We start from the raw sequence: 22509 nt of genomic DNA, 5'->3' as shown, positions 1-22509 counted from the left end.
TTCTCTAGAAATGTTCTTAGTTATGATTAAAATTCTGGAAAATCCGGCAACTGGCCGGATTTCGGAAACAAATCCGGCCGGAACCGGATTTTCAAAAAATCAGCGATCCGGCGCCGGATTATCCGGCCTACCGGATATCCGGTACACCCCTAATTTTGAGGTGCAAGCTCCAAGAAGAATTCCGTTGGCCACGAGGGTGCGTGCGCTCTTAAAAGGGGGTGCCCTAAAACGGGGTACAATGGTATTTTGATTCAGGTAAACTTTAGAAGTGTGGCCAATTTTTAATAAACGAAAGAAAATAAACTAACTGCACAACTTGATGTTTTATTGCACTTAAGGCTTTAAATATAATTTGGCTCCACAAATCTTCTGTTTGAAGGGACTTACATACTTAACTAGTTGGGGTTAACCCAGCTAACTTGGAGGGACACCGTGAAAGCATTTTTACCATAAACCCTCATTTAGGCCATTGTACTAGGCCTTTTAGTTACTTTTTAAAATTACAAGAAACAAAATAAAAGAATTTTGGAAAGTTATCCAAGAAATATCGGCAATGTGAACTCGGGGCTTTAAAAAACTCTTCTTTTGGATACAGTGGTTTGTTTAAATCAATGAAACTTTAACTTCTATTTCAGAATATCTAGACACTAGCATTATTCTGACCAACCGATTTTTGGAAAACTCTAAGCTTCATTTGATTTACCAGTGAAACTCTGGCAGCTTTGTGCACTCGCCTTGGTTGCAGCTGTGAAGCATCAGCTTAACCCAGAATGCCAAAGTACAGGAGGGGAATAGCGATAACAAAAGAATAATATAAAGCAACGGAAAAAGCTACCTCATCCTCTCTGTCCCCTGACAGCTCATCTTCATCCTCATCTTCCTCTCCGTTTTCTCCCTCTTCGTCTTCTTCTTCTTCCATCATTGGTTCTTCCGCTATTTCTGAAGGGTTATATCTTTGTTCTGTGTAAATAACATTAGTCAATGGATCAACTCTGAATCCTTTTCGTCGAGTGACTAGATCTTCATCGGGAATCTGGAATTATGAGCAAAAGAAAACATCAGAAACTGAATCTGAAATTACTTTGGGAAAAATTCAAAGATCAAAATCAGTGATTTGTTTGATGATCCAACAATCAGACATCAAATGGGACATAAGGAGAGAAATCAATGAGTTGTCCGAGAATTTATGCAAACAAAACAGAGCAAAGGGTCCATGCCACGAATTTCAAGGTGGAGGGGCCAAGTTCTAAAAGACGAATTTGAATTTAATGCTTTAAAACAAGGCCTCTTTGGAAATATTCTGCTTACCAAAAAAGTGAGAGGGGGGCATGGCCCTTCCACCTTGAAAATTGCTCAAAGCACCAAATCAGCACAACAAGGTATAACTTTGAGCGTAGGGTTGCTTTCCTTATCTTTTTTTCGAAGTGTTTGCCGCAAGCGGGGAATATCGGGGTGCCAAAATATCACATTGCTAGTATATTCATTATAAGATTTAGCTTGTAAAATGAACCAAAGAGTGACTACTTACCCTCAAGTTAATGATGAAGTCTGGAGGCAATGGCAATTTTCTGATGAACTCGAACTGATCATCAATCGACATGTACTCCTCCGATGTGCAGGGGAAATCGTCCAAAATGTAACCTTCAATAAAGAATCGATTTCCATTGGCAGATAACCTCGATAATTTCAATTTATTTTATTTAAATCTACAAATATATCTGCATAGCAGCTCACATGCCTCGAGTTCACAAACGATCACGCTGGATTTTAAAAAAGCCCAAACACAATTTGTTTTTGCTTTATAATACCCATCAAAGAAGGTGAGGCCCTTGGAAAAGCACGATTAGAGTGGTGGATGCAAGAAAACAAAGTGGAAGACCTAGGTTGACTTGCTAAAGATTGTGTGAGTAAATCTAGGTTTATCGAATGGGTGAAGTAGGCTGTAGGAACAAATGGGAGCCGGCGATCATCAGTCGAAGCTTGTATTAGAAAAGATCTGACTCTAAAATTACAAAGAGAGAATGAAAGTAGCACCCATTTACATGCAGCAATTTCACCCGTCCAAGACTGAAAAACATTACTAAAAGTTAGCAGAGAGAAAAAGCACATGGATTTCATTCGAAGATTGATTTTCATTTTGACAAAAACATTCACCTTCTTGAATTTTAACTATTAACAGGTAACAAAATACTTATGGGTGTTGTGTGTGCTCTCGGATTTCTGAACTCGATATATATTCTAATACTGTCGCCTTATGCAGAGACGGTCAGATATGATATTCGTACATGATTTAAGTTAGGTATATCACAGAAATACTTCATAGAATATTCGCTTAAAAACACGTACATGAAAAGTTTGAATTGAAGTGAAAGAGAATAATAGCTTTTCCGTGCTTTGTAATATCTCTTTCAAAATTTCAGCAAGAAATTGTCCGATATTTGGTTTTTGGTATGCCTCAATTCGAAAACCCATCCAGAAGTGGTTTTAATTACAGTGGTACGTAAAACCAAAACATATCACATAATACTAAAGTACTTTTTCAATTAACAATTCTCGCAGTTAAAAAACATCGTATAGCAACCAAATGTTAATTCTTTATTCAGATGCTTATTCAAAGTAAAGTAAAAAGAAAAATTGATCTTTTCCTTGTTTTCATCGCTTCATCAATAACTGCCGTCCCAAAATGGAGAAACAGGACAGGGAGGAAAAGCAAGCGCTATCCATCACAAAAACCTTATGTCACACAACGAAGATACCTGTTGTACTGCCACAAGTTGCTTTCATCTATCTATGCTGTAAAACTGCACAAGACATGAGAATAGTAACATGAAAACATACACTTCTTATCGAGAAAATTTGGCATTTTGAAGAGCATGCTATTTTATCGTAATATATTAATAAAAGCTTTCATGTTTACCATAATGTGAAACCTCTGGCGAGTTGAGTCTTTCCTTTAATATTTGCAAAGTCAAGTCTTCCGAAATATTTTCACCTTTGTAGAGAATTTCTTGAGCCTGATAAAATTAAAATTAAATAAAAGTAAATAAAACATGTCTAGGCCGCTCTAAATGACGAAATATTGTGACGAAGTATAGATTGAGTTTTGGGAGAAAGATTATGAAGCTAATGATGAACTGCTGCATTGTATTGCAGGGTGCATTAAAATCTATCACGCATCAAGAATGAGAACCTGCCAATGCTAAAGCCATTTAAAAAGCAAATCTCGATTTGCATGTGTTTGCAGATGTACCCTTTCCCTATCTCTTATAATTCGATTGAGCTTCTTTATAAAACGATTTTAAAAGCACTACTTTATCCCTCTCTCCTCCCATTTATTGAGGGAAACATACAGTTTTCCTTGTTGACGATAACAACGAAAATACTGTAAGGCTAGAACTTCATAAAAATGTCTGTCCCAAGATTTACTTTCCTATTCCATTTAAGTCTCTTGTCATTTTGAGAAAACATTTCTAAAAACTGCGAATGGTCGTGAATCGGGAATAAATAAACACCTCGCTATTAAGCAAATACTCGCTAAAATATTTCAATGTTTTTTAAATTTTTTTAGGGCTCACACCCATGTACCACAAAGGGGCCTTACAGGGGCACTTAAATTCAGGGTGCTAGCCTATGCCTCTATAGGTTGAGGATTTTGAACAACTCCTTTATAGCTCCTGAACAGGGGCGGATCCAGAGGACATTTTAAGGAGGGGCAGTTGATAGTGGGGGCGCAGAAAAACAAGAGTACGCAGTATACAACAATTCCAGACCCTAGTTACTGACAAAAGGCTCTCTTTTAACGTTTTAAAGGGAAATATCATAATAATTGTGCCAAACAGTCTCCAAAAAGGGGCGTCAGACTTGCTTCAGCTTGGTAAGGGAGGGGCAACCCCCCTCCCTTTAAATCCGCCACTGCTCCTGAATACCCATGTCATTTCTATTAAAAGGGCTATGTTAGAATAAATGAGTTTAACCTGCTTTCCCAAGTCTGTTTGTAATTCTATTGCTTGTGCGATGCTGTTTGGTGCTATAAGACAAAAATGAATGCTCAATAATAAATTATTTTGTTTGTTGTCTATAAAGCAATGTGATATCTAAAAAGCAATTTTAGTTAACTGATTCAAGAGGAAAATATAAGAGTAAAAGTTACATTTGAATGAATAACAGTTAAATGTCAAAGACATATAAACTCATGTATGCATACAGTAGTATTTCGAAGTAAGAGAGTAAAATATTAGGGCATGTAAATTAGTCATAAGTCAACTATGATTAGGAAATCATTATCAGAAGGGGAATATCTTCTTAGCTGGGCTGCCCCTGGTTGGACTAGAAGTAGCTTGAAATAAATTGGGATACATCAGAAAATGCATGAATCTCAGACAGTTTGACAAATGACTGATAGGTCATTAGCACTAACATGGGCACTAACAAATTGAGAAATGGGCGAAAAGAGATAAAGGTTGGAAGATATGAATCAACAACACAAGTTTCTGCATCTGGACCAAGCTTTGTCCTCAGGTGTACCACAAAGAGGAGTGCTAGTGAATGCACTTCAACCTCTGTTGGTCAATAAACCATTAAGGCTATCACACATGTTTCCTGTTATCTGAAAATTATGATTTATCTCTGGGCTTCAGGCTTTTTAATCAAAAATTACTGCACTGGTAGGAAATGTCACAAAGCCTCATGATCCTATATCTATGTTCTAACAAAGGAACACTAAACAATTACCCTGCTTGTATCCACTCTGTGACAGATCTTGGGGTAGTTTAAGGAGCACCAGTACCCTTTGATCTGACCTATTGTCTTTGCTGGCTTAGTATAACCAGAAGTGGCAAAGCTGGAGTACCCATGATGGAACAGTGAGCTTATCACCTGCTACTTTTCTCTATGCTACATATGTATTGCATTCAAGAATTTAATGTTCTTGAAATTCAATTTATATCAAATTTGATGTACTTTATATTTAAATGCATCACCCTGAACTTTGTCCAACCAAAATGAGTCTTCTTCTAAATACCATAAAAACTAAATACATTCTAGTAAGTAAATTTTACTAGGTTTGATACTGAATAACACTAGGTAAAAACCATTTACAATTTAGTTCACTATTTCACTCACCATTAACAAACTGACATTTCCAGATTCTTGCTAAGTTTCTACAGATAGTAGTTTTTCCTGACCCCTACAAAATGTGACAGATAACTAGATTAAATGCAATCATTTTCAATAATACATTATAAAAAACATAGAGAGCTTGAGAAAAATTATGATTGGAAAAGGTGCTTCAGAAACAGGCAGTTCAACTCATTATTACTTTATTGTTTTTATTTCTTTTTCTATCATAATTATTGCTTTTATTTCTTGCCATTTTAGCTATACTGTATTTTTAAGTATTTTGAGATGCATTGCCCCCTTTTATAGTACTGAAATGTCATGAATTAACATGACACAGAGGTGGATCCAGACTACATTCCACATTTAAGATGCAGAAGCATAAGTCAGAATTTTATGCATCAAAACAAAAATGAAAACTATGAAAATCTTAAATCAATGGTTCAGTAACTTTTGTCCTAGGTCATATACCAACAGCATGCATCAGACAGAGTATATTTTTTGCTGATTTGCTTTTGGCCTCAGCACAGAACTGTCATGTGGTGATTCTAGGCATTTATCTGGTCCGTGTTTTCTGAATCCAGTAGTTTTTTTTACTTTCGAGAGCCATTCACCACTTGCTTGACCAATGCAAAAGTCTTTTAAGCCAATCAGAATGTCATTTATTCTTTTATTCTGCAATATTGGCGTGAGCAAAGGTGAGATTTGATTTATCAAATCAGACGTCATTTTTGCCTCTATTGACCAATGAAATGCAATTGTTCTATGCAATTGTCTGCTGTGACCAATATAATGGAAGTTGACAATTGCTATTCACCCCTGCCTAGAAAGTTCCAGCTTTGAAGTGTCAACCAGGTAGAGTTTTGGTATTTCAACTATCCTCCAAAAATGGGTGGTCTTGGTAAAGATCCTACTATTGTTGGGCAGAATTTTTCCTGCAGGTGAATTCAGCCTTTCATCCATTTTTAGATTGGTCCCCTCAACTATTTTCTTAACCCCCTTTTTAATATCAGCATTCTTTTTTTATTCCAACAAATTTGGGCATTACAAATACAAAAGGACATGGTTTCTCTTTCTGACAAACTTTGCATAGGTCAGAACTCAGGCTGAATCCATGCCTTAATGAATGCAAAATTTGATTTATGTTTATTGAAACTGTTATATCATGATGAATAATCTGTCTTTCAAAGGCACTAATCATTTTGCTGGATTAATTTAAAAAATGATTAGTTCATTAACAATTGATCAGACCCATCCATTTTTTATTCTTTCATATACATTTGAATATAAAATATTTAAACTCACAGGTTTCCCAAACACAATGAAGCATGTAGGCTTTGATAAGAGAAACTTTCTCTCTGTCTGTGTGAATGAAATAGAAAACATCAAAGTTAAATTACCAAATAAAGATTAATTTGCCAAAACAAGAAACAAATCGCCTAGGCTTTGGTGAAATTGGTCTGGTGGTGTTGTGCATGGAGATAGGCTAATATCGATTAGCTCTTATTTAAAGCTTACTAAAGTTTAAATACTAACAACCATTTTTAGAAAGTAATTATTTAATAGTATTTAATAGTAAATATAAACAATAGTATTTAATTCTTGACCTATCGGATAAATATACTCGACAAAGTGACGTTTCAAATGGTGAAAATGTCCTACTAGGCTTAACATTTGGGGACTTTTTGAGCGAACGAGGTACCTGCTGCTAGAAAACTCTAAATTTTCTGGATTGTGAATTTTTAGATTTATCAAAAATATCGACAGTTGCTTCCCTTATAAACTGCTTAAACTGCATGTACAGTATTTGGAAAGATTCCAGTCAAATAATTGAGGAAATAGGCCAGTTGGTTACCTCGTCTTCGTCGAAAGGATCGATCTCTTCTACAGTTGATGAAATCCTTTGACTGGAAATGGCAGAAGTTGGTCGCCTGTCTTTCTTCATGTTGCTAATCCGGCATTAAGCTAACAAACCTTGTTTCTAAATTATTACATGCAGTCACTGAAAGGTCAACTTCAGATTTATCTGATCAACAACAAACATGTTGCGGTTATAGATCGAGTGCCATTTTGTGTACAGGGAAGATGTCGCTATGGTGACCAGATGTACGGTCTGCCGATCCGTTACGACAGGGATACAAGCCAAAATTTTGGATAGCAGAATTTCAAAAGTATATCTTTTTGCCACTTTGCGGTTCTTTTATAAGAATCTGCGACGTTCTCAGCAAAGAGTTTGTAATTATCTATTCCTTGTATTTCTAATTTCACTTTTCTCATATCTGATTCGTCAGTTTTATTCAGGCCATTTTAACTAAACAGATAAATCTAGAAAATAACTGAAACATTGCCTTGATGGTTTGCGAGGGTACGAACTCTCCCCTTCCCCCCCCCCCCTAATATTTTTGAGTTCTTCGGTAAATTCTGCTTTCATTCGGTGAAAAACTATTTTTGGTGTCAGTAGCAGCAAAATGATGCAAAAATTTGCTTTAAAAATTGTTTTGAAAAAAGAAAACGTTATCTTGGATCATTAGCAAAAACATGCCTATAAAAATCATGAAAAAAGCAAATTTTCCAGCTTTATAAGAAGAAAATGCTCTCCCATAACAAAAATTAAACATCGCCGACGAATACACTCTGGTCTGGAAATTTCAATACTCACTGTTTCTTAAGAGTTTCTTAATTATGATTTCATATAAATGATGTTATGAAATGTTCGTGACCTTTTTTGACGTCAAGAGATTCGCTTCCCTTCTGACGCTGTATTTAGACGTAGAAAGTATAATTTTATCCCTTGTGTCTAAATTTCTAGGCCAACAGGGCAATCTTGTTCTTGGCTTTTACAAAATTTCGTTGTTCTCAGTTTTATCACGATTTAATAGTTTCTTAATTTTTTTGCTTCGAGAACTGAAGTTTCTTAATTTTTTCTGACTGTCCAGTACTCGTTTCTTATAGCCAGTTTCTTATGAAAAAATGAGTGTACTATGCTTCTCCTTGAATGTTACGCAGTTTTAAAAGTAGCTTGAATAAATGCAATAATTTAATAAAATTGTAGCGTTTTCGTTGATGAAATAAACTTTGTTTGAAGCTTAAAAGTTTGATTTTTTCGTTTCTTTTATAAATTTCTTTGTTATGCAAACGTGAAATTAGAAAGTTGAATTTGTTCAGACATCTCTAAAGTTTTGTGAAGGTCATGTGCCTTTGCCGTTATTAGGCCATACAACCCTTCTGTATATTTTGCTGTTATATTCAGGAAAATCGCAAGAATTCTATGTTTTTATTGTTATGCTTCAAAAGTTGATGTATTTCTTTAACTCCATTTTTGGGATACGTAGGCCTAGATTATTTTTGGGATGGAGAAAGACCGCCCAAATCTGAAAAAAGTTTCTGTTGCAAACCGAATCCAATGCAACGCAATAATTCGTTTATCGAGTTTTTCCCTGACACTCTTCAGAGTATACGGCGTCAGAACATAGATAAAAAATTATACGCTAGGAAATATGTATACCAAGTTGTGGATCAAAATAGTCCAATCAGAAACGCTAGCACACGACTGTCGAGATTCAGGTTCCCCAATCAGCGCCGCTAGCCTATTGGAAATATTACCAATGGAGTTTAAAGGTGAAAACGAACTCTTTCTGACTTCACAATAGTGATTAGTACTGTTTATTTCGATAGATTTCAAAACTGCCGAGTTTTCGATCTTTTTTCTGACGTTTTATACTCTGAAGAAAGTGTCAGACAAAAAGCTTTATTACTATGTTTCAAAATGTTTGCCTTTTTCAAAATAATTCCATATCCTGTACTACAAAACGATTGTTGCAAAAGTGGATATATTTATCTTCTTGTCTTTTTTATTTTCAAGTTTAGAACTGAACTTCCATTGGGCGTTTTCTTCATTTTCCAGTCACCTGAAAAGAGTAGCAAAAATCCTGCCATTATCTAACATCCCCAGTCCTTGCCACTTAAATCTATCCCTAACTTGCATCTGGTATCTTTATTTTCTTGCTTTTGCTCACATGGTCACAACTTTACCATTGTACAGTTTTTCTCATCCCTAGGAAAAAGCGCCCACCTTAAACTTGAAACTTGTTTTACGATGGCAGCAGTGTAGAATTTTGTTCATCAATACCATTCTATACTTTTTTAAAAAACATCAGATAATTTATTGAATATTTCAGAAATTTACATGAAGTAAGGACAAGAGTATTTTGTTATTTAATGCTTTACAAGCGTCCATCAACACCAGTCCCCTCCCCCACCCCTTTGCGTTCATTCTGTGGTATAACATCTTGGTTTTGTTACATAGAATCATTAAAACTGAATTGGCCTGAAGACTTTCCTTATAACTGCAAAACAATTCGCACCTAGATGTTTAAAATGTTCAAAAATACCCCGGTGCTCCCTAGAGTTAAAACTACGCTTTAGCATGTTTCCCCAGAAAAACTTCGGAAATTGAGAAGCCTCTGAATATTTCTTAGCTTTAAGAAGGTATTCGAAGACTTTCGATCACTTTCTTAAAGTCTCTGCAAATCACATCAAGCATTCCGCAATGTAGAATTTTTTTAAAGCAACAACTTCTTCAAACTTCTGGAGTTTGTCAAAATGACTTTTCGATTTATTGGAAGCACCCCATTCGAGGTGTCAAAATGGATTTGATAGGAATTTTAGTGGAATGCAAAGATCGTATACAGCCATGCACGTTTGAAAGTGGATGGAATATTTCAGGCGACTAGAAAGACAATATTGGCTGCTTGCAAGCTCACAATTCGCTATTTGAAATTTAGAACAGATTTTGGGCAATGTTGGCTATTATCACTATTTGCAACCCACTTTGAATTCACTTGGAACATCAAATAGAGATAAAGCTGGCAATAAATCTCCAACTGAGTTCCCTCAAAAAGTCGCTATGAATTTTCACATTTTCTTCTTTACAAAAGCATCTTCATTTGAGCTGCGGGGGTAGGCAAAGGCCACTTGGAGTAGTGGCCTTTTCACCGTAGTCTCCATTCACCCTCACTGCCCATCGTAGTTAATAAAAATGCTATTTTGTCCTTAAAAGTACAAACGACTGTTTACCTGAAAGAATATTCTAGAGAACAGGGTTAAGGGTCTGGTTACAGGCTACTACATCGCTGCATGACCTTCCTCCGGTCAACAGCCGTGGAACCATATATTTTTGGACTCTGAAAATCAGAAACAGTTACTAAACTTTAAACACAAAGCCAAAATTAGAAGAAAAAGCTTAATTTTTAAAAACCTAGAAGTCAAAAATTTTGTGAAAACTTATTACTGTGATTTTCAAGTGGGCATAGGAAACGAAAATGTCACTGACATTTTAAAACAACAGAAAATCTGAAGAGCCTCACTGTTTCTAGCTTCAAAATTCCTCCCCAACAAGTTTTGAACAGAGATTTCAACAACCGTCTGAGTTTCTAAAATTTACTTTCGATTTCCTCTCTCCTGCAGAGATATGACCCTGAAGCCTGGAAAGCAAGATTGGTTTTGCAGGTTTTGGGGAAGCTTTTGAAGTTACAGGGAAAGAAAAGACAACTTTGACAAAAATCTCGAAAAGCTATTTCAAAGGGGTTCTTTCAATAACTTTAAGCCGATAAATAAAGACATCACTAACTGGTGCTAATTAACCCATTACACATATTGCGATAAAATCCCTTTCGTTTCTGATACTTCATATTTAGGATCTTTCCCAATTAGGATATGTTGTTGGCATCAAGGTAAGCTGGTAATCAAGGCATCAAGGTAAGAGTTGCTGGACATTCATTGCATCTCTACGCAGTGGCATTTTTACGGGGGGAGGCTAGGGGCCACAGGGGCCACAGGGGCCACAGGGGCCACGCCCCCCATAAATTTTCTTTGCCCCCCAAAATTTTCAAAAGTTTTTATAAATAATTCAATGTTTTCTTCCAAAGCTGTTCATTCGATTTTGACTTTGTTAGGGTTGCTCTCTTTATTTTGCTTAATGCGATCTTTATTGCATTTATTTAACAAGCTAAATAAGCGTTTTGGTTTGTAACCGAGGTGAACATTAATGAAATTTAGGCTTCTTTCTGTAGTTACCAAGGAAAATTCATCTTGACAATCATTTAAATTCTATATTTGTTATATATTATCACGAAATTACATCTTCTTGGGGTGGGGAGTGCAGGTTATGCCCAAACCAAGATTCTCTGCATCCCATTGAAAACCCTTTTCACTATGGAACCCAGCGCAGGGAAATACCAATACCATCCTAGTATACCTTGGCAATCTACTATTGCTATCGGAATTCTATGATTTGAAATTCTGTGTAACAGAATGATTTGCTTGATCTCATGGAGGTTGAATATAAGACATAACTACTATGGAAAAATTTTACCGATCAGCCTCACAAAGCTATTAGCCTTTTATTTTTCGAAGGATAGTTCTTCTGTTGAAATTCTAATGTTCAAGATGCATTATTGTTAAATAGATAAAACTCAGTGGAGCAACAGAACAAAGTTACTTTTAGTCAAATAACAAAGGGTCCCGAACCTTTAGGGGCCCCAGCCACAATTTTCTTTATTTTTTCCAAGGGGACGCAGCTGCTCCTTACGCCACTAAAATAAAACTATTTGGAATAATGATAACAGCCTTGATAGAGCTCTACCAAGAACATACTTATCTAGGGAGCGCTAAAAATCGGTGCCTCGTAGCTAATTTCGAGCCACCACGTCAATGCTCTACATTCTGCTAGTTCGCAAAGTAATCGCTAGCGTTGACCCTTATAACTTGAGTGTTTGGCCCCCAGATTTTTAAGGCTAGATTCGCCACTGTTGCCACGCTCCTTGTCTTAATGCAAACATAGTACCACACCAATATTTTAAAGAATACAAGGATCTATAAAATTCATTTTTAAGTGATTGATGGAAAGTTCGCTAGTATTTATAAGAACTCCATTTCAAGCACTTAGCCTAAAGTTTGAGGTATACTTGCAATTCAATGCATGTTTAAAATTTTATTTGCCATGACCATGAGAGATCTGTCAAGGGTATCCTATACCATTCCAGACCTTATTTGGCCAATGTTTATTCTGGTAAGCTATTCTGATGATGAAAGACACCGTTTTGAAGGCGTTGTAGACATTCTATATCGTGCTTTGGAAACTTTCTTCAAATGACACTTGCACAAGCCATATGGCTTGAATAAGGGCTTTATATAACGCTGATCAGCTGGCATGTAGAAAGAAAAGTTTTCTTCTTTTTTATCCTATAAAGATCCTCTCGTATTTTCCATTTCATGCACATTAATTGCTCATTCCAGTTCGTCATTAATAATGTTTCCAAGTAACTCAATTTTGTTAACTCTCTCTGTTTCGAAATCATTCACTTTTACAGGGTTTTCTATAGATAATCTCTTTATTTTACCTTTTCCAACGATAATATATTAGTTTCTTGTGGATTCGGGTTTAATGTTTCTCATCAATGCAAAGACTTAATTTAACACCTCTTGTGCTAAGTGAAGTAGATTTACTGTCACTTGCACACATTTTCAGATAGTACATTGCTTCAAATCCTGTTCTGCATTCATTAAATACATATTGGTTGAGCCTAACCTCACATTCGTGATGTCAGCACAATGTTTTGTTTCAAATGTTCGCAAGCATCTTTCAAAATTTTTGTATCATGTATTAATACAAATAGACCAAGGGACAATCTTTGCGGAACACCACAAGTAACTTCGTGATACTTGAAGCAGCCTATGCAGAAGGGCTTTCTATGTAAAAGATGCGACTATTGACCAGAATAAATTCTTGTGACATGTGTCTCTTGTTTCCAAGTAATATGTGGGAAACACAGAATATTGCCAAGTTTAAAGATAATGTGTCCAGCTAAAGCAAGCAGCTCTGCGGGGGTTTTCAGAAACGTGATTATTCATGTCATCGCCCCAGCCATTACGGTCGCTCTGTTTATCTACACTGCTGCGAGGCTAGCTTTTCATGTGAGCAGTTTTGCATCTCAAGAATACTGACCAATCGTAAGCCGTTATTGCACAGCTGACCAATTTGATGTTATTTGACAAGTTGGGTATGTATACCTAATAAACGCAGTTCTTTATGCGGACACAATACCTTTAAGTTTCTTCCGTCTATATAAGTATACCACAGTTTTGGTACTATCAATTATAGATGCAAATACTATCGAGTGCCGATTGGCTTCTATGGTTTACAGAATGCTGATTGACTTGGTACTAATTTTGAATCTGAAGGAATCTTCTAAATGGCCATTAGTAATTCTCTCTAGTTTTTATGAAGAACAGAAAACTACTAAGACCGGTGTCATTTTTTGATCCAGATTTTAACATCTGAGTAGCTCTGGAAAATTTCCATGTTTTTCGCGAAAATCATCCTAATTCATAAATTCAATAGCGTAGTTAAAATTAAAGTCTCGAGAAAATCACGGAAATTAACTCGAAAAATCAGAGTCTACATTCCAAAAAGCCAAAACTTGCTGCAGTTCATTTCATTGGTTCCTCCTTACAACTAGCTGCTACTCCATTTGTTCTGTATATGCCTTCAATACATATTGGCCTTTAAAACATATTCATCAGTTCAACAAAACTACTTGACTGTTGAGAATTTCTTGCTCTTCATACTATTGTAAATTTTTAAATAACGGGAAGAGGAGCGCAAATTCCAGGAACATAAATGTGACAGGGATGATAAAAGATCTGATGGCTTTCACATATATAAAAAGAATTTATTTGTGAACATTTTATTGACAACATACGAAAATTTGAGACAGTTGCTGATTTTCCAACTCTCAACATCCATATCATCGTTAATTCTTTAGAAAATTTATAATGCTTAAACGAACAGTTCGTTACTTGGGAAAACAGGCTGATAGAATGTTAGACTTCTAAAGCAGAAATGTGATTGACATTTAAGAACTTTGACAAGGCAGCATCAAAGATGTAACGATTGAGAAATAATTCAAATCACTGATCCATGAATCCATGTAAATGATTAATTTTCACATACACCAGTCATACAAAAAAACACTTCATACACAAAACACGAATTTCTAAACATAGATCATGATAACGAACCATAAACAAAACAAACAAAAAAACAAAATTTCATTTTTTGCTTTCACTGAAATGTAATTCATTCCAAAAAATAACGTTCCTTTTAAACTGAAATCACTTTCCTTTTTGCCAGCAAGCTAAATTTGTTATTGTAATAGTTAAAATTTTATGACCACGTTGGAAGCATCTATTCAGGTAAAAGCTGAAGCAAGGCCTCTTTTGTCCTGATTGGCAAATGATTTGGGAACTGAATGTCAAATGAAATAAGCAGATCACCAATTTGCTCTGGATGCTTTGGCCTTGGGAGACCTCCACAACGAATTATCTTTGTAGATGTAGGAGTCACAATTTCATCAATAGAAACTTGAAACATTTTGCCACTTATAGTCTTTATTTCTAATTGTGTTCCAGTAAGTGCTTCTCTAAGAGAAATCCTTGCCGTATAAAGCAAATTGTTGTCTTTGTCTCTTTTAAATAATGGATGTTGCTTGTCTTTTATCACAAAAACAATATCTGCCGGGACTTTGTCCCTACTTTGATGTCCTTCCTTTGCAAAAGTGATCTTTGTTCCCTCTTTCCATCCCTTTTTAACAGTTATTTCCAATATTTTCTGTTCTTCTCTAGTTGTATACCCATCTGGATTCAACACCCTCCTTGAAACCTAACAAAACAAATATACATATTTAAAAAGCCAAAGCCAGATGACCCCAAGTCTTATACCTTCAAGGGTGAAACTGGCACATCATTTTTTCGCATCAAGTGCTTCTAATGCCTTTCATTTCTTCACAGCTACTTACATGTGCAGGACCGAATTAGCCCAAAGGCCAACTTAGCCATGGTGGGCCTGCAGTAATTTGGGCCCTGTGCTAAATTAAACTTATCTATCGATGAAGATCGCATCACTGGAATAGAATACTGGGGCGGCATCACTGGCATCAGGTTGGAAACTTTGTGCTATGTACAGAATATGTATTTACAAAATGGGCTATGTGCACGAAGTTTAATTGTTTCAAACATTGCTCTTTCACTATTGGCCAAGACATGTGGTGTGACTTGCTTCTCTTGGAGACAGAACCAGACTTGAGCAGTAGAGTCGCAAAATGATGACATCAAAAATATTAATATCAAAAATAATATCTTTGCATCAAAAATATGCAAAGTTCTGTTTATGGCATTTGCTGCTTGCTAGTGAATTACTGTTAATTCAGCTTAGTTCAAAATTTTAAAGCTGATTCAAGCCACCCCAGGGGGGGTGCTCCCATTATGGCCTGACAGGGGGGTTCTGGTCAGGGTAAAAGAGGTCATTCTGTACGCTGAAATTTAACAAAATTACACTCAAGTGGTAGTACTTTTTGAAAAAACTCCACAAATGGTAGCATAAAAACTGAAATAATTTCCTTGGTAGCATCCATTTCTTTGTGCTCTCCTGGTCCTTTTTTGATAATTTTTTTCATAATTGATTGTTGTTGTTTCGGGAAAGATAAATTTGTTCATTATCTATAACAAATCGCAAGCTAAACTGAGCAGTTAAGTTATTATTGAAAATGGGCCATTTGGTAGCCATTCGGTAAGACTCTGAAACAGACTGGACCCCCCTGTCAGGCCTTAATGGGAGTACCTTAATGGGAAAGTTACACAAAATCTAGCACACCAGACTTTTAATAAAATGTCCTTTCTTGTCTACTTAGACCTTACTATACAATAAAGACCAAAAATATAATTTGGCCTTTATCTTTTATTCTTATTTGCTTCATCATTGTATCTTTTTGCATCTTCTTTTAAAATTCTAATAAGCTTCAACAAAACCTTAAATTGTAAACTCATACAAAAAACTGACGAACCAAACACCAAAATGACATAAACAGTGCTCTTCACACTTCAGTGTCCAATAGGCAATTCTCAGTGCCTTTAACAACACCACTTTAAGTTGCTAAGATTATATAAATGTTATCTTCTAGTATTTCTTGTAGGTGTTATTATTGTAAGTAATGTTGTGGAATAAATTAAATTTGAATGAAATACATTTTTAGAAACATGACCAGAGAACAGTGAAGAAAGAAAACATATACAATCTGTAACAGATCTAGCTGACTTTGCAAATTTTGAAGTTTTTAATTATGTTTTTATGATACTCTCAAGAAGACTGTTACGACATCAACTCATTGCCACCCTTCAAGGCCCTGAAAAGAATGTCTGGCCTAGGAACCCTCAGAGCCTTTATTATGACCCAGTACATATGCATGAAAAATGATGACTAAGTTAATGGAATAAATGTGAGTCAGAAAAAAGATGGCTTCAATAGTGTGGGAAGTGGGGTAAGATAAGTAATTCACTTAGAATCAGTGAGGATCTTTTAATCGCTTCTTTCAAGCAATTGAGGGTACTGAGGTGCATAGCCAGGCCTAAAACAGCCAAACCTGACTTCCCAACAAAAGGAGTCAAAATCAACCAAAAAATCAATGGACACTTTTTACACAGTCTACAGTCTACAGATAAGTACAGCCTATGTAGTACATAAGATAAAATAAAATGACAGCCCTGTGTACATAAGAAAATATAAAATCAATGAAGATCACATAGATATTCACAAAGATAACTTGAATGCAACAATTTTTCTACATGCAACAGGAAATAAAATAAGAATTTGGCAAGAACGATTTTAAAATATTCAAAAAGGAAAGTTTCCATTACCTTCATTTTCTTTTTACAGCCAGAAAACAATTCTTCATAGGTCACATTAAGGTCATACTGTATGGGTGGATCTTGCCTTGGCTTTGAAGAGGAAAATGGAACATCCTCAAACTCCATGGTATTTGTAGGATGGCCAGGCCTTCCACGACCTCTACTTCGCCCAGCATGGCTAAAACCAGGAAACCCACCAAAGCCACCAAGGTTTTCAAAGATATCTGCAATGTAAGCTTGTGTTGATTAAGATATGGACAAAATGATCCTCAACAAGACTTCTGATTTATATTTTACCTAGGCGATCCATATTGCATGCCTTTAATTTCAAAGCAAATGCTGCCAAGTGACAGCCAGTTGATGTGTGTATATGATCTTACTTTAATTTGAAATGCAAAAGCTTATAGTTTTTAATTAAAAAGTAAAAAGAAACTTATCTAATTTGATTAAAAAAATGATAAAAAATATTCCCATATTGAAAAATTGACAAAATCAAAATACATTTAAAAAACCAATACATTCCAAACTCCTAACTGATTTCAAATATAACTGAGTACACAGACACAACTGATTATTTTTGCTAGATGAGGCTGAATTCATTTCAATTATATAATTCAAAGCTCTTCATATCTACACAAATTGCAGCTGCAACACATGCCAGACAATTGTTTTATCAGTCATTTGAGGTTAACTGTTTCTCAGGTTATAATCCTAGTTGGCAAACTATGCATGATCTTTGCACCCAAAGATCTAAGGCTGCTTGTGTCTGCAAAGTTCTTATGAAGAAAATCTTCACAGTTGATGAAAATATCCCACAAGAATTCAATGACAGGATACTGTTTGTGTGCAAAAATATAAGATATCTGTAGAACACAAAGGAAAGTGATTTCAAGATGGGAGTTTTGAACTAAACAAGTTTAATATTGCACAAAAAACAGAAGCAATTTGTGACACTGTCCTCCATTGTAAATCTGACATGACACCTCAAACTGGCATTGTCTCTAACATCTCCTGATTTAAGTGTATATTTCAAGTTTTGTCACACAGTAGAGACCATATAAATCAGGCCTTGCAAGGAGCAGCACTCAAGCTCGCGCAAGCCCCTGTTTTAGGAGCTTGATAGATCAAGCACCTAGCATATTTAAGCTCTCTGAAAAACCAAATTTCATTATTGATGATATTTGATGATGCTCAATTGAATTTCTAGAAAGTTTAAGGTGCTCAGTTTGTCAAGCGCTTGCTTTTTGCTCCTCACAAGGACTGATATAAATGCCCCTAAACTCAAAAGCAATTAAATAGGGAATGAAACCGATGAAACAATCACCAAAAAATGATCCCAGACTTCACCATAACATGAAAGCCCATAACTAAAAGTTACAGATGAACAAAAGTGAACACTAACTTATACATGGGTGTAATCATTCCATTCACCGGTTCCATATTCAAAATTTGAAAAACTATTCCAAAGTTTTATTATAATTTTATTAGCTTCAGGTGGTATTTGGAAAACTACACCGATCCCACATCCCACCTGCCAAAATTGATTTTCTTTTCTTATTGAATCCCAGTGGTGCAATGAGAATGTACTAAAATGGTTAGTTTGGATGCTCATTTTTGCAAATAACTCAAGCATGCAAGGTTTTAATAATTGTTTCCAAGTTTGCAGCAAGCATTGGCTGGTTTTTGTTGACATTTGATTTGGTGATGCAACTGCAAGGCGATAAATCTATAAATTGTAAAAGGGTATTAACTAATTTGTGACAGATCCACGTTAAAATTTCTATGAAGGTCCCTTGAAAATAAACTAGCTTTGAAGAAAAAATAAAATTAACATATTCATACTTGCAAATGGGTCTTCATCGCCAAATACTGTCCTGAATGTTTCATTCGGGTCTATATTAAATGATGTGAAGGAAAAACCTTCTGGCATCTGGAACCCAGGACCACCACCACTGGCTCCAACATTTCCCTTCAGACCTTCCTCTCCATATCGGTCGTAAATTTCTCTTTTTTGAGGGTCACTCAGTGCCTCATAAGCTTCAGCAACTTCCTTGAATTTCTCCTCAGCCTCTTTGCTACCTTTGTTTTTGTCAGGATGATACTTCAAGGCCAACTTTCGGTAGGCCTTTTTAACTTCATCAACAGTTGCAGTTCTTGGAATATTGAGAACTTTATAGAAATCCTTCCCCATGTCTTGCGCTTTTTAACAGGCTTTACTTCAACCTGTTATGTTATCTCTGCGTTCATACACCGACTGACCTACAGAAACTTCCATGAGCTTCGAGAACGAGTGAAGAGTGGACAAAAAAGTTGCTGTTGTGTTCCTTCACAGGGGTAGAGACCAGATTATCAAAAGTAGATTACTTAGAATTTTGTCTTGTCTCATCGAGCCAGAGCCACAAATTTGAAAGTTAAAAAAACGGAGGAACTGGGTAGTATAAATCGTATTTTTAAAGATTCCAAAGCCATTTGCCTTCCAAAATTATCGCGCCGAAAATGTAGTAGCAACTACTAAAAACAACTGAAGACGTATGTTGTTGTGCTACGCAGCCACTAGAAAGATCTAGTGGATCTGAGGCTGTTCCAAAATGTTCTAGATAATTCCATGGAATTTTTGCGATCAAAACAAATGATATAAAAGGAACGGCAAGAACAGATCAATTCAAATCAAAGATATTCATCAGATGGATAGAAACTGAGACGAATAAGACAAATTTTACGCACATGTTGATGTTTGACGCTGATCAGAGCATGGGCTACGATTTTGATCCTCAATCTTTCATGAGCTGGGGCTATCCAGTGTTTGGCAACGAATGGATTCGAAACGATCCAAGGAGGCAGCCAAGAATGCGAAGGGCGAACGATTTTTTTGGTCAAGATGATGACTGCCACTGCCGTCAGTGTTCTAGAGAGCGCAGAGACCTAAGAACAGACGGGTTCAAACCCAGACTACAACGTGATATGAGCTCTGGCAAGAGTTATTGGGAAATACCTATTCAAAAAGGAGATGATGAAATACAAGCGAGCGAGACATTGCAAAGAAAGGCTAAAGATGACAAAGCAAGTTTGCCAACGAAGCCAAAAGCAAAGGCGACAAAAGAAGTTTTACAGAAGACAAGAACACGACCAGACAATGTAAATACACCATTTGATGAGCCTTCCAGCGATCAAGAAGAAACAGACTCAGTTGATGCTTTTGTAGCCTGCAAAGATACAGATATTGAAGTTAAGGAAAACGTTAAAGGATTAAAAAAGCAAGTACATAGTGACAAAAACCACTGCACTCTACAATTAGAGCAGTCTTCAACAGAACCTGAAGTAATTTCAGCTTCTAAGGCAACCAAACTTCAGTTTATAAAAGATATTGGGGAAACAGTAGCAGAACTATCAACAAGAATTGATTCATTTCAGGGAGCAAAGGGGTCAAAGGATTACCTTTATCTTGAAGAAATGCTAATGAAATCCTTGTTGAGGCTAGATGAAATATTAACTGATGGTGATGAGGAAGTACGAATAAGTAGGAGACAAATGGCACAGGATTTAAATGCAAAGTTAATGCTGCTAGAAAGAAAATGCAATGATCCTGCAAATAACAACTGTATAGAAACAGAATCAAGTGAAACAAGCAACATTTCTATCTGTTCACCTGACCAACCTGAAGTTGACAGTCACCAAATGGACATAGATGTGAATCAAATGCCTGAAAAAGCAGAGAAGCAGAGTACTAATTCACAATGTCAAAGTTTTCCAGAAGAGCAAGCTGATATATCAGAAAAGGCAAACTGCGTGGACATTCAAGCATGTGTGGCAGAATCTGAAATTGAAAGGACTTAGCTCAAAGTACATTTGACCCTTAGAAATGTGAGAATGGTTTATAAGTATTGTTGAAAATTACAAATAACTTAGTAGATAAGCAGTAGATTAGTAGAGGTAACTTAGTATTGAGTCACTTTGATATTTATTGGATAGATATTTTTTGCAATGAAGTCAATTGTTGGTTTATGTACTAAATTGGTTTCTCTGTTGCTTTTCTAGTGCAGATAGCTTCTTGCTATCCCAGGTTCCTTAATATACATTTCAAAATAATGCTATTTATGTAAGATTTGGTGTATTTGAAGGTGTGAAACCAGCTATAATTTTGGTCACTAAAGCAAGGAGTTTGAGAATCTAAGACAAAATACTTTCAGGGTAACAGTTTTTGCATTATACCAAGATATATGTTACAACAGTGTGGGAGAACTCAAAGCATCACAAAATTTAGACAGTCATCTCAGTATTATTGTAAAAGTTGAAGCCTAGATTCAGAGGTCTATCAGCAGTGGCCAGATTCAACAGTATTTCATGTTTTTGAAGCACAATTTTTCCGGAAAAATTGCTGATTTGGGGGATGGGTGTGAAGCCCCCTTTATTTTCCCCAAAGCCCTGGTCATCGCACTGCGTGAAAATATTTTGGAGGCTAAGAAAATTGTAGGCAGCTACCAAACTTTTTATAACCTAGTCTTGAAAAGCCATAACTTCTTTGGCCATCAGATATCAGGAAAGTTGCAAATATAACAAGTTGCGGACAAAACAGATTTCGGAAAATCATAGTTTTGACGAAGTTTTCTCCAAAAATTTAATCTCTCAACTTATTTTGATATAAATTTATTTCGTCTTTTTATGATTGAAATTTGAATTTATAAATAGTCACGATAGTACGCATGGTTCTTTCATTTCCAGGTTACAAAAAGTTTCTATAGCTTTCTCTGCCTGTGCAGGATTATTGCAAGGGGGCTTACGATATGGTTGTGACGCCATTGGGGTAGGGACTGTAGTAACAAAACATTGGACAGGTTCTTACGTTGTTATATTCTTTGGCTAGTCGAGCCTTGATGTTCTTATAAATCTTCTTTTATAAAGAACGAACGCTTTTCAATGACTTTGGATAGTGGCTGAATATTTTTTCTCGAAACCTTTCATCTTAAACATGTCTTAAAATTCAGTTCCAAAAACTTTAAGAAAAGCAAAGTTAGCTTAGTTAACGATGTTGAGTTCAGATCACACATGCTTTGCTCGTAGCTTGATAAGGGAGAATATGAGAGCAAATATGAGAGAAAATATAAGCTTGAATCGGAAATTAGCCAATAAAGGATGCGCAAAAAGCATTTTTCTCCGAAGATTTATTAGTCTGAAATCTCTAAAATAATCTAAAATATTTTTGCCTAAGTTACTGCCCGAAAGTTTCCGTCTTAAGTGCAGAAGGCAGAATCTTCAGAATGCTAACCTAAGAAAAACGTTGCACAGCTGTCAATATATTTTTTGGCCCCTATTCAAGTTCATGTTTTGGTGTTAAATACTAGGTTTGGTGGCAATACATTAAAACAATTCGCCGGCGTCAATTAGAACTGGCGTTAAAAGGGCCGACAGGAGCATTTGTGTTTGCACGAGAGAATTGTCAAAAGTCGGCCTGTTTCTCGATCCGAATTCATAAAACAGTTCAAACAACTGACAAGAATTGTTCACGACAACAGAAATTTATTGATGCCATGCTTGCCTGTAAAAATTTTCATCTTATTCCGTTAAGATGGCGCTGTTAAAGGATGAAAGTTGTATAATGAAATTGATGAAACCTCGATGCATCTACCAAAATTTTCTTCGAGCTCAAGAAAATCA

General features: G+C 35.9%; 3 protein-coding genes across 3 annotated transcripts in view; 1 reads left to right on the top strand and 2 right to left on the bottom strand.

Moving 5' to 3' along the window:
* Positions 1-7215, bottom strand: part of LOC135685071 (adenylate kinase 9) — a 44311-nt gene extending 37096 nt beyond the window's left edge. Inside the window, exons 1-7 of the mRNA XM_065200822.2 lie at positions 6971-7215; positions 6421-6477; positions 5122-5185; positions 3975-4027; positions 2918-3014; positions 1529-1641; positions 836-1033 (exon numbers count right to left, since the gene is read on the bottom strand). Coding sequence (XP_065056894.2) covers positions 836-1033; positions 1529-1641; positions 2918-3014; positions 3975-4027; positions 5122-5185; positions 6421-6477; positions 6971-7060 — 672 coding nt within the window. The 5' untranslated portion in view covers positions 7061-7215. The remainder of the gene's footprint in view (positions 1-835; positions 1034-1528; positions 1642-2917; positions 3015-3974; positions 4028-5121; positions 5186-6420; positions 6478-6970) is intronic.
* Positions 7216-14087: 6872 nt separating this feature from the next.
* Positions 14088-19196, bottom strand: LOC135685183 (dnaJ homolog subfamily B member 4). The gene is made up of 3 exons (XM_065201017.2): positions 18700-19196; positions 16867-17081; positions 14088-14836 (listed from the first exon to the last, which is right to left on the bottom strand). Exons 1-3 carry the CDS (start codon positions 19046-19048, stop codon positions 14363-14365), a joined length of 1038 nt encoding a protein of 345 aa, XP_065057089.1. The 5' UTR covers positions 19049-19196; the 3' UTR covers positions 14088-14362.
* Positions 19197-19430: 234 nt separating this feature from the next.
* Positions 19431-22432, top strand: LOC135685182 (uncharacterized). The gene has a single exon (XM_065201016.2). It carries the CDS (start codon positions 19582-19584, stop codon positions 20689-20691), a length of 1110 nt encoding a protein of 369 aa, XP_065057088.2. The 5' UTR covers positions 19431-19581; the 3' UTR covers positions 20692-22432.
* Positions 22433-22509: the final 77 nt, after the last annotated feature.

This window comes from Rhopilema esculentum, chromosome 15, assembly GCF_057945365.1.
Source record: "Rhopilema esculentum isolate cy_ngs chromosome 15, ASM5794536v1, whole genome shotgun sequence".
Classification (NCBI taxonomy): domain Eukaryota; kingdom Metazoa; phylum Cnidaria; class Scyphozoa; order Rhizostomeae; family Rhizostomatidae; genus Rhopilema; species Rhopilema esculentum.
This window is presented reverse-complemented; position numbering and strand designations above follow the sequence as displayed.